The 13171-nt window shown below is 42.2% G+C and overlaps 1 protein-coding gene across 1 annotated transcript; it reads left to right on the top strand.

The window, feature by feature from the left end:
* The first annotated feature begins 4405 nt into the window (after positions 1-4405).
* On the top strand, positions 4406-12421 carry LOC115207445 (protein shisa-4). Its single transcript, XM_029774518.1, has 5 exons — positions 4406-4684; positions 8490-8667; positions 9117-9253; positions 10074-10277; positions 10788-12421. Exons 1-5 carry the CDS (start codon positions 4609-4611, stop codon positions 10835-10837), a joined length of 645 nt encoding a protein of 214 aa, XP_029630378.1. The 5' UTR covers positions 4406-4608; the 3' UTR covers positions 10838-12421.
* The last annotated feature ends 750 nt before the right edge of the window (positions 12422-13171 follow it).

Raw genomic sequence — 13171 nt, 5'->3', positions numbered from 1 at the left:
AATTCACTGTATCGCAATTCCAGTGGGTCAGACGTTTACATACACTAAGTTGACTGTGCCTTTAAACAGCTTGGGAAATTGCTGAAAAAGATGTCATGGCTTTAGAAGCTTCTGATAGGCTAATTGACATCATTTGAGTCAATTGGAGGTGTACCTGTGGATGTATTTCAAGGCCTACCTTCAAACTCAGTGCCTCTTTGCTTGACATCATGGGAAAATCAGCAATGACCTCCACAAGTCTGGTTCATCTTTTGGAGCGATTTCCAAATACCTGAAGGTACCACATTCATCTGTACAAGCAATAGTACGCAAGTATAAACACCATGGGACCACGCAGCCGTCATACCGCTCAGGAAGGAGACGCGTTCTGTCTCCTAGAGATGAACGTACTGTGGAGCGAAAAGTGCAAATCAATCCCACAACAACAGCAAAGGACCTTGTGAAGATGCTGGAGGAAACGGGTACAAAAGTATCTATCCACAGTAAAACGAGTCCTATATCGACAACCTGAAAGGCAGCACAGCAAGGAAGAAGCCACTGCTCCAAAACCGCCATAAAAAAAGCTAGACTACGGTTTGCAACTGCACATGGGGACAAAGATCGCACTTTTTGGAGAAATGTCCTCTGGTCTGATGAAACAAAAATAGAACTGTTTGGCCATAATGACCATTGTTATGTTTGGAGGAAAAAGGGGGAGACTTGCAAGCTGAAGAACACCATCCCAAACGTGAAGCACGGGGGTGGCAGCATCATGTTGTGGAGGTGCTTTGCTGCAGGAGGGACTGGTGCACCTCATGAAATAGATGGCATCATGAGGTAGGGAAATTAAGTGGATATATTGAAGCAACATCTCAAGACATCAGTCAGGAAGTTAAAGCTTGGTCGCAAATGGGTCTTCCAAGTGGACAATGACCCCAACCACACTTCCAAAGTTGTGGCAAAATGCCTTAAGGACAACAAAGTCAAGGTATTGGAGTGGCCATCACAAGTCCTGACCTCAAGCCTATAGAAAATATGTGAGCAGAACTGAAAAAGCGTGTGCGAGCAAGGAGGCCTACAAACCTGGCTCAGTTACACCAGCTCTGTCAGGAGGAATGAGCCAAAATTCACCCAACTTATTGTGGGAAGCTTGTGGAAGGCTACCCGACACGTTTGACCCAAATTAAACAATTTAAAGGCATTGCTACCAAATACTAATTGAGTGTATGTAAACTTCTGACCCACTGGGAATGTGATGAAAGAAATAAAGGCTGAAATAAATCCTTCTCTCTACTATTATTCTGACATTTCACATTCTTAAAATAAAGTGGTGATCCTAACTGACCTAAGACAGGGAATGTTTACTAGGATTAAATGTCAGGAATTGTGAAAAACTGAGTTTTAATGTATTTGGCTGAGGTGTATGTAAACTTCCGACTTCAACTGTATATATAAGTAGGTATATCTAGCTGTCAGCGAACACGTTCTGATGGAATGGCTTGTCCTGCAATTTTCTTTAAAGCCCAGAGTGCATTGAGTTAATGTATGAAAAAGATCTTGTTTCCTTTCTAAACAAAGCAATGTGAATGCAAAGAGGACTCAGACCACAAAATAGGTGAAGTGAGCTGGCAAAAGAGTTGCACATTCAAAGGAAAGGGCAGTGTGAATACAAAGACAACTGAGTACTTTTCCTTTGTTTTCATTCAAGAAGACTATATGTGAACACCCCTACTCACCATTTTACTCACCAACGTAGCCGAAGACCTATAATATTTATCTTACCAAATCCAGATTTGTGTTCGTTGTCCGTAGTTTATGGCTGCCCATACCATATGTTGTGATTTCTTCAGTGGTGGAAAAAGTACTCAATTGTCATACTTGAGTAAAGGTATAGGTATCTTAATAAAAAGTTACTCAAGTAAAATTAAGTCACACAGTAAAATACTACTTGAGTAAAAGTCTAAAAGTATTTGGTTCTAAATATACTTAACTTTTAAAAGTAAAAGTATAAATAATTTAATTCCTTCTAAACTAGCAAAAAAAGAAACATCCTCTCACTGTCAACTGTGTTTATTTTCAGCAAAATTAACGTGTAAATATTTGTATGAACATAAGATTCAACAACTGAGACATAAAATGAACAAGTTCCACAGACATGTGACTAACATAAATGGAATAATGTGTCCGTGAACAAAGGGGGGTTTCAAACTCAAAAGTAACAGTCAGTATCTGGTGTGGCCACCAGCTGCGTTAAGTACTGCAGTGCATCTCCTCGTGGACTGCGCCAGATTTGCCAGTTATTGCTGTGAGATGTTACCCCACTCTTCCACCAAGGCACCTGCAAGTTCCTGGACATTTCTGGGGGGAATGGCCCTAGCCCTCACCCTCCGATCCAACAGGTCCCAGGCGTGCTCAATGGGATTGAGATCCGGGCTCTTCGCTGGCCATGGCAGAACACTGACATTCTTGTCTTGCAGGAAATCATGCACAGAACGAGCAGTATGGCTGGTGGCATTGTCATGCTGGAAGGTCATGTCAGGATGAGCCTGCAGGAAAAGTACCACATGAGGGAGGAGGATGTCTTCCCTGTAACGCACAGCATTGAGATTGCCTGCAATGACAACAAGCTCAGCCTGATGATGATGTGACACATCGCCCCGGACCATGATGGACCCTCCACCTCCAAATTGATCCCGCTCCAGAGTACAGGCCGCGGCGTAAAGTGCATTCCTTCGACAATAAACGTGAATCCGACCATCACCCCCGGTGAGACAAAACCCTGACTCGTCATTGAAGAGCACTTTTTGCCAGTCCTGTCTGGTCCAGCGACGGTGGGTTTGTGCCCATAGGTGACGTTGTTGCCGGTGATGTCTGGTGAGGACCTGCCTTACAACAGGCCTACAAGCCCTCAGTCCAGCCTCTCTCAGCGTATTGCGAACATTCTGAGCACTGATGGAGGGTTTGTGCATTCCTGGTGTAACTCGGGCAGTTGTTGTTGCCATCCTGTACCTGTCCCGCAGGTGTGATGTTCGGATGTACCGATCCTGTGCAGGTGTTGTTACACGTGGTCTGCCACTGCGAGGACGATCAGCTGTCCGTCCTGTCTCCCTGTAGTGCTGTCTTAGGCGTCTCACAATACGGACATTGCAATTTATTGCCCTGGCCACATCTGCAGTCCTCATGCCTCCTTGCAGCATGCCTAAGGCACGTTCACGCAGATGAGCAGGGACCCTGGGCATCTTTCTTTTGGTGTTTTTCAGAGTCAGTAGAAGGCCTCTTTAGTGTCCTAAGTTTTCATAACTGTGACCTTAATTACCTACCGTCTGTAAGCTGTTAGTGTCTTAACGACCGTTCCACAGGTGCATGTTCATTAATTGTTTATGGTTCATTGAACAAGCATGGGAAACAGTGTTTAGAAACTTTACAATGAAGATCTGTGAAGTTATTTGGATTTTCACGAATTATCTTTGAAAGACAGGGTCCTGAAACAGGAACTTTTCTTTTTTTGCTGAGTTAATTTTTTTATTCATTTTTTTCATTTCTGGATAGCCAGGGGCACACTCCAACACTCAGACATAATTTACAAAAGATGCATTTGTGTTTAGTGAGTCCGCCAGATCAGAGGCAAAAGGGATGACGATGTGTTGTCTTGATAACTGCGTGAATTGGACAATTTTCCTGGACTTTGGACATTCTTTACTTTACGAATGTAGTGGAGTAAAAATGGTCAAAAATATAAATAGTAAAGTACAGATACCCCAAAAAACGACTTAAGTAGTACTTTAAAGTATTTTTACTTAAGTACTTTACACCACTGGATTTCTGTTGGTTTGGTTGAAATTTCCTTTAGGGCCTTGACTCATTTGACACTACATTGCAATCTCTTTCAGGAAGAATTTGGTGAGTGTTTCTTTTACAAATTGATGTGCTTTCATAAGTGTTGGCAGTCACACAGTGCCTCTTCTCAAATGTAAATTGAAAGTACATAAAGCTGCCATGCATTACATAAGTCACATTTCTTGTGGTTCTTAGATTACCCTGCTTGTAAATTGGGTTTTTGTGCAAGAGAATGGCAAATGCAGGACTTTTATTGGCATCATTTTTTATGATTGCAACTTCTATTCATATTTTGAAAAGTAGAAAAATGTAAAAACTGAATCACTTGAAAAATACACGAGTAATTATATAAATGAATAGGAAATGTAGAACAACCATTGTATTGGAAATACGCTTGGTGTAATTGACGCATTTGTATACAGGGTACAGACTGAAAATAACAGTCAGCTCAGCTCCCACTAAACGCAACAGGAGGCTTCTCATCCTGTGTGCTGTAGGATGTTATTCTGTCTGTTATCTTTAAAAATGGAATAATGTGCAATGTATTCCTTCCACCGGAGGCCAGGGTGGCGCTAAGGAATCCCATTGGGTCTCACTGGGTGAACAGCGTCACATGCGATGTTATTCTACCCAGATTTTGTTGATAATTCACCTCATTCTCGACTGTCATATAATTCCGTAACTAGAGCATTATTATAGAGATTATTATTTAAAGTGGCGTATGGAGCGAAATAGCTGTTAAATCTGCCATTGGTTTCCGGAAAAATCAGCAGCTGAACCATTTTGCATAGTATGTTTACAGTGGGCAAGATGTCCCTTATCGCAATGGCTCTGCTGGTGATCACCGTCCTTCTCTCCGCCTGGCAGGGTAAGTATTGACAATGCTGCTTGGTTTTTCTAACAGGCCGCACTAGGTTACATTTCTTGATACATTTTACACATGTTCCAAGAATGTATCCATCCATACATTGTAGCGGTCGAATCCACTCGACACCTAGGGCTAAAATGGATCCAGATGATGTCTGAACGTTCCAAGGGGTGTCCAAACATAGAAATAATATACATTCATTCTATTTCTATGGTCCAGACCGTATTAACGCATTTTTTGTTTTCCGCCTGTTGTACTAATATTTATTATCGACCTTTTGATTTTTTTTATTAAATGAATGTGGATTTTTGTATTTAAGAATTGCTATCAAGATATGGTGGTCTCAAATATGAAACGCACGATAGCCAAATATTCCCTAGCCTACGAAGACAACTGTTATTCTGTTAAAGGCCTAACGTTATGTGTTATTTAATTTCGTAATTTTATCTCTAATAGACTTACCTGTTTATTGAAAATGATTTATGTGAAATTTATTAATCACAAAATAATCTGTAAATCTAACAATATTAGAACCCATGGTGTCAACAATACATCATTGGCAGAAATGATCAGGGGAACACATCTAATTTTAATTTGATTGGATGAAATCAACTGATCAATCAATTAACTATTTAATCAAATTTATTTTTATTTATTTTATTTATTTCACCTTTATTTAACCAGGTAGGCAAGTTGAGAACAAGTTCTCATTTACAATTGCGACCTGGCCAAGCAAAGCTTTACTGCTGGAGTAAAACAAATATACAGTTAATAATACAGTAGAAAAATAAGTCTATGTACAATGTGAGCAAATGAGGTGAGATAAGGGAGGTAAAGGCAAAAAAAAGTCCATGGTGGCAAAGTAAATACAATATAGCAAGTAAAACACTGGAATGGTAGATTTGTAGTAGAAGAAAGTGCAAAGTAGAAATAGAGATAATGGGGTGCAAAGGAGCAAAATAAAATAAATAAATACAGTAGGGGAAGAGGTAGTTGTTTGGGCTAAATTATAGATGGGCTATGTACAGGTGCAGTGATCTGTGAGCTGCTCTGACAGCTGGTGCTTAAAGCTAGTGAGGGACATAAGTGTTTCCAGTTTCAGAGATTTTTGTAGTTCGTTCCAGTCATTGGCAGCAGAGAACTGGAAGGAAAGGCGGCCAAAGAAGGAATTGGCTTTGGGGGTGACCAGAGCGATATACCTGCTGGAGCGCGTTCTACAGGTGGGTGCTGCTATGGTGACCAGTGAGCGGAGATAAGGGGGGACTTTGCCTAGCAGGGTCTTGTAGATGACCTGGAGCCAGTGGGTTTGGCGACGATTATGAAGCGAAGGCCAGCCAACGAGAGCGTACAGGTCGCATTGGTGGGTAGTATATGGGGCTTTGGTGACAAAACGGATGGCACTGTGATAGACTGCATCCAGTTTGTTGAGTAGGGTATTGGAGGCTATTTTGTAAATGACATCGCCAAAGTCGAGGATCGCTAGGATGGTCAGTTTTACGAGGGTATGTTTGGCAGCATGAGTGAAGGATGCTTTGTTGCGAAATAGGAAGCCAATTCTTGATTTAACATTGGATTGGAGATGTTTGATGTGAGTCTGGAAGGAGAGTTTACAGTCTAACCAGACACCTAGGTATTTGTAGTTGTCCACATATTCTAAGTCAGAACCGTCCAGAGTAGTGATGCAGGACAGGCGGGCAGGTGCAGGCAGCGATCGGTTGAAGAGCATGCATTTAGTTTTACTTGTATTTAGGAGCAGTTGGAGGCCACGGAAGGAGAGTTGTATGGCATTGAAGCTCGTCTGGAGGGTTGTTAACACAGTGTCCAAAGAAGGGCCAGAAGTATACAGAATGGTGTCGTCTGCGTAGAGGTGGATCAGAGACTCACCAGCAGCTAGAGCGACATCATTGATGTATACAGAGAAAAGAGTTGGCCCAAGAATTGAACCCTGTGGCACCCCCATAGAGATTGCCAGAGGTCCGGAAAACAGGCCCTCCGATTTGACACACTGAACTCTATCAGAGAAGTAGTTGGTGAACCAGGCGATGCAATCATTAGAGAAACCAATGCTATTGAGTCTGCCGATGAGGATGTGGTGATTGACAGAGTCGAAAGCTTTGGCCAGGTCAATGAAAACGGCAGCACAGTATTGTTTCTTATCGATGGCGGTTACGATATCGTTTAGGACCTTGAGCGTGGCTGAGGTGCACCCATGACCAGCTCTGAAACCAGATTGCATAGCGGAGAAGGTGCGGTGGGATTCGAAATGGTCGGTAATCTGTTTGTTGACTTGGCTTTCGAAGACCTTAGAAAGGCAGGGTAGGATGGATATAGGTCTATAGCAATTTGGGTCAAGAGTGTCCCCTCCTTTGAAGAGGGGGATGACAGCAGCTGCTTTCCAATCTATGGGAATCTCAGATGACACAAAAGAGAGGTTGAACAGGCTAGTAATAGGGGTTGCAATAATTTCGGCAGATAATTTTAGAAAGTAAGGGTCCAGATTATCTAGCCCGGCTGATTTGTAGGGGTCCAGATTTTGCAGCTCTTTCAGAACATCAGCTGAATGGATTTGGGAGAAGGAGAAATGGGGAAGGCTTGGGCGAGTAGCTGTGGGGGGTGCAGTGCTGTTGACTGCAGTAGGGGTAGCCAGGCGGAAAGCATGGCCAGCCGTAGAAAAATGCTTATTGAAATTCTCAATTATAGTGGGTTTATCGGTGGTGACAGAGTTTCCTATCCTCAGTGCAGTGGGCAGTTGGGAGGAGGTGTTCTTATTCTCCATGGACTTTACAATGTCCCAGAACTTTTTTGAATTTGTGTTGCAGGAAGCAAATTTCTGCTTGAAAAAGCTAGCCTTAGCTTTTCTAACTGCCTGTGTATATTGGTTTCTAACTTCCCTGAAAAGTTGCATATCACAGGGGCTGTTTGATGCTAATGCAGAACGCCATAGGATGTTTTTGTGTTGGTTAAGGGCAGTCAGGTCTGGGGAGAACCAAGGGTTATATCTGTTCCTGGTTCTAAATTTCTTGAATGGGGCATGCTTATTTAAGATGGTGAGGAAGGCATTTTTTTTTAAATAACCAGGCATCCTCTACTGACGGGATGAGGTCAATATATTTCCAGGATACCAGGGCCAGGTCGATTAGAAAGGCTTGCTCGCTGAAATGTTTCAGGGAGCGTTTGACAGTGATGAGTGGAGGTCGTTTGACCGTAGACCCATTACGGATGCAGGCAATGAGGCAGTGATCGCTGAGATCTTGGTTGAAAACAGCAGAGGTATATTTAGAGGGCAAATTGGTTAGGATGATATCTATGAGGGTGCCAGTGTTTACGGCTTTGGGGTGGTACCTGGTGGGTTCATTAATAATTTGACATTATATATACATAAATGACATTATATATACAGTATATTGCACTAAATGTGGATTGACTTAATTCAATTCACATGGTTTCATATGACATGGGCTCAAAGAGATTAATCTGTAGTCCCTTGGGCCAGAAGGAAATTACATTAATGAAGGAGGAATTTATTAATATGGGTTTGGAGGGACCTATATGCAGAACCTCTATGCAGGTGGCCCAAAAGGACAGCCTGCTGCCTGTAACCTCTGAACATTTTTACTGTGTCATTCTCCAACCTTCTATTTCAAGTGTAATTACACAGTAGTTATTCGGTGAGTTGTAGAAGATGGGCTGTTTGGTGTCTAACTAAATCTATTAACACCCCTGAGTGGTCTCAGGGCGTGTTAATATCAGCTTTCTATTGCCTCTGTAAGCCCACCCTTCTAAGTGTGTCTGTCTGTCTCTGCAGTGGGTGCCATTGATGACTGCTTGTGGTACGTGGATAAAAATGGCACTTGGCACAACGGGGTCCCCTGTCCCCTCATGACCTTCTGTTGTGGGAACTGCCACAAGCGCTACTGTTGCTTGGATGGCCTCAAGAGGATCACTGAGAGGGAGCAGAAGCGCTGCATGTTCTTCCAGTTCAGGTGTGTGTGTGTGACTGACTCTGTTCAGATGTTATTTTTCTAGCAGTTGCGTGTTAGTTATATTTTGCTAATTGACTCTACATTACTCCCCTCAACCCATATAAACTCATAGCAACTCATATAAACTCACAGCAACCCATAGAAATGCATAGAAACTAGGATTAGGTCCCCACTGTCCATATACCTTCATTTATTATGATCTAAAAGGCAAATCCGATACTCTGAGAAGATTTGTGAATAGCTGAGCTGAGGCAGAGATGGGACTTCAAAGCTGTTCATAAACCCTGAAACTTTGGGCTCACAGAGTTACTCTGGAAGAAGACAGTTGGAAATTGGAACACTGATACTTCTCTACTTAATGTTAGAATGAGGTAAATCATTTCTTGCTATTACTCTGAGTGTTTTTAGAAAGAATCAAACGTCTTCCCATCCATCCCTCCCTCTCCTAGCCCTACCACCATCGCCGGCATGGCTTCCTCCATCCTGCTCTTCGTGGCTATCATTGCTACCATGGTGAGCTGCTTCATGTGCTCCTGCTGTTACCTCTACCAGCAGCGACAGCAGCGTGGCAGGACGCACTATGATGGTAACATGTTGGGTTGATATTAGCACAATGTGTTGATGTGATGAAGTACTGTATATAGTATATTGCAGTTGGGTGTGTGTGTGGAGTTGTAGTTGGGTGTGGAGTTGCAGTTGGGTGTGGAGTTGCAGTGTGGGTGTGGAGTTGCAGTTGGGTGTGGAGTTGCAGTTGGGTGTGGGTGTGGAGTTGCAGTGTGGGTGTGGAGTTGCAGTTGGGTGTGGAGTTGCAGTTGGGTGTGGAGTTGCACTGTGGGTGTGGAGTTGCACTGTGGGTGTGGAGTTGCACTGTGGGTGTGGAGTTGCAGTTGGGTGTGGAGTTGCAGTTGGGTGTGGGTGTGGAGTTGCAGTTGGGTGTGGAGTTGCAGTGTGGGTGTGGAGGTGCAGTGGAGTTGCAGTGGAGTTGCAGTTGGGTGTGGAGGTGCAGTTGGGTGTGGAGTTGCAGATGGGTGTGGAGTTGCAGTTGGGTGTGGAGTTGCAATTGGGTGTGGAGTTGCAGTTGGGTGTGGAGTTGCAGTGGAGTTGCAGTTGCAGTTGGGTGTGGAGTTGCAGTTGGGTGTGGAGTTGCAGTGGAATTGCAGTTGCAGTTGGGTGTGGAGTTGCAGTTGGGTGTGGAGTTGCAATTGGGGGTGGAGTTGCAATTGGGTGTGGATTTGCAGTTGGGGGTGGGTGTAATTATAATGTCAGGCGTAGTTATGTGAAAAGGATTTGAGAAAAAGTAAAATGGGGGTGGGGATTCAATGAATTAGTGAGATCCCAGTGTACTGTATTTCCATATTGACTCACTGATAAGGAAGCTCACTACAACTTTTATGCTTCAACCTCAGCCCAGCACATCCCTATGGCCACCTACCCCGTGGAGCCCATGTATGACGCTTACGGCAAGCCGCTGGTGATGGGACATCCTGATTATCCACACTCTGGTTACCCAATGGCACCTCAGTACCCTGGCATGCCACAGCCGTACTCCATGATGCACCCCGGCCCGTACCCCCCGTACCCCATGGCAGACCCTGGCTACCCTCAGGGAGGTAAGAGGACAACCACACTCTGTTATTAATACTGACGGACATAATTTGTGATTGGTTGATTGATTTTTAGACTAATACAATATCAATATCTGAAGTTTAAGCAAAATCATGAGGCTAATATTAATATGGGTTGTATTCATAAAGATCTAGAGCCAGATATTGTATTTTATTTAACCAATAAGGCCTGAGGGGGTGTGGTATATGGCCAATATACCACGGCTAAGGGCTCTTCTTAGGCACGACACAACCACAGCTAAGGACACAGCCCATAGCCGTGGTTTATTGGCCATATATCACAAACCCCAGAGGTGACTTATTGCTATTATAAACTGTTTACCAACGTAGTCAAAACAGTAAAAATACATGTTTTGTCATACTTGTGGTATATTTATTTTTATTTTTTATTTTTATATCGTCTGATATACCACGGCTATCAGCCAATCAGCATTCAGGGCTCGAACCACCCAGTTTATAAATAATAATTGACCTTTTTACTGTTGTGTGTTACAGCACCCCCTCCTTACTCCCCACCCCAGTACACCCCCCACCCCAGTCACTGATGGGCTGATAACATGTACATGGTGGGAGATGAGAGGAGAAAGACGAAGGAAGAACTGCATCAGAAAGAGAAGGCGAGTGAAAAGTCCAGTGAAAGATAACCAGAGGCACTTTCCTTTATTTACTACATCCTTCAATGGAACAGAGCATGTGTTGAGTTGGGTTTTCCTGTCAGTCCTGACACTGAACTTGATTCCTACTGACAGTCTGGACAATGTCACACCAAGTGAAGTAACCATCCTGCATCCATGCACTCACTCTCACATCCATCCATCACAATTAGGGTAACCCATTCTATAAAGTCACACACTACCGTTTGTTTGACATTTATTCTCTGTTTAAGACGTTTGACTTGAGCAATGGTCAACATCTATTTTCACATGTTGGCTTTAATCTGGTAGTGGCCAGACTGAGGTCATACCTGCCTGCAGATAACACTGTGTGTGGGAGCTGATTGTAGAGTCGTATGTTGTATAAAAGTCAGAATGCTCAGAGTTGATTGCTCCTCTCTCTCTATCGGATCCCTTTAGCCAGCTCTTAGTGCAGGTTCACATTCTGTGGGGATTTCTTTGCCCTCTCACGCTTAGCTTGTCTTTCCAAATAGAATATCATTAACTCTATTCATATTAGAGAGTCAGTTATACAGGTTCTGCTACGTCCCAAGGTGTCATTGTAATCAGTTGTCAGAAAGTTTATTTATTAGTGGCATCTGTGTAAATGTTTTTCCTGTAATATATCAGGTCAATGTATATTTAATAACTTAAATAACAAATCTGAGCCTTATGTCATCGTGAATTCAAGATAAAAAATTTCAATATGTATTTTGTAAAATATATTTTATGTTTGAAGGTTTACATATTAACAAATAATGATCGTTTTAACATACTATCGCAACTTTTAAAAACATTGTACCATTAAATGGTTTGAGCATTTGTTTTACAGGTTATATTTCTGGTTATTACATTTCTCTCTGAGCCATCGTTGTGCCCCTTGTGTGATGTTAGAGCTGCACAGTAGGACATTATTACCAGCCAGTGAATGGCTCATCCAGGTCAAATGTGTTGGATAAGGTTTCCATTGAAAACACGAGTTGTTTGAAAGCACACTGAGAATCTTGGCATGAAAAAGGTGGAACAATTATGCAAAATATCTAGTGATTCTCTCTATTCAGCTAATGTTTATGTGTCAATGTAAAACAATGACATACTATTATTTATAACCACTATTGTTACTATGTCACAATTTGAATGACTTGATTACTTTGGTATTTATTGGCAACATGTAAAGTAATATGCACAGCACAAAACATACTTGACTTTATACTGGGTTTGCTGATGGGTTTGCTTAATGAATGCACTTATTTTATTGTGTACATTTAACATTTTTACCAGCGTGTAAATCAAATCTGTTACTAGTAGAACGGTTACCAGATATTACTTGTTGGTTGTTTAATGGATGTTGTAATATATAATAAGTGCTGTTTTTTCTAATAACATCAATTATAACTTTGGAATGTAAAATGCTGTAATAGCTGTCTTTAATTGCATTTCAAATACTCATAGTTAAAAAAATAACCTTTTTGATTCATTGCCTTGCAATCAATGATATCATTACCTTGATTGTGTGAAACTTGAGTTTACTAGGAGGTTTTGTTGATGACGCCATCAAGGCTGTTTCTGATTGGAAGGCAGAAAAGTAAATATGTTAAGCAGGGGCGATTTTAGAATATAAATCTTGGTAGGGCAAATAATTTGTAAAAAAATAAAATGTATGCATGCCAGCAAAGCCACAACGCTCAACAATACATTAATTGCACTATAACGGTGACCACGAACTGTTAGGGCCTACATTTAAAAAAGAAAAAAAGAAATCTTTTTTTTTTTTAGCTTTTATTTAACTAAGCAAGTCAGTTAAGAACAAATTCTTATTTACAATGACGGCCTACCTTAGCCAAACCCGGACGACGCTGGGCCAATTGTGCGCCACCCTACGGAACTCCCAATCACGGCCGGATGTGATTCCACCTGGATTTGAACCAGTGACTGTAGGGTCACCTCTTGCACTGAGATGCAATGCCTTAGATCGCTGTGCCACTCAGGAGCCAATAAAGCTGTCCCAACAACAGTCCGGATAGCTTACCAATGCTATACCTAGCTATCAGCGGAGTCTTGTCTGGCAGTGAAACGCTTCATTCAGCCTCATTTACTGCGTTTAAAAAAAAAAACATGGCTGACTTGCTTAAACAAATGTGGTCTGACAATTGAGATGTACAAACTATGACATAAGGGGATGACGATGGATAAGAGGCAATCCGTAATTTTGATTAAGACATTAAT

The sequence above is a fragment of the Salmo trutta genome, chromosome 14, assembly GCF_901001165.1.
Source record: "Salmo trutta chromosome 14, fSalTru1.1, whole genome shotgun sequence".
Lineage (NCBI taxonomy): Eukaryota > Metazoa > Chordata > Actinopteri > Salmoniformes > Salmonidae > Salmo > Salmo trutta.
Note: the sequence above shows the minus strand (reverse complement) of the source record. Positions and strands in the feature narration are given on the sequence as shown.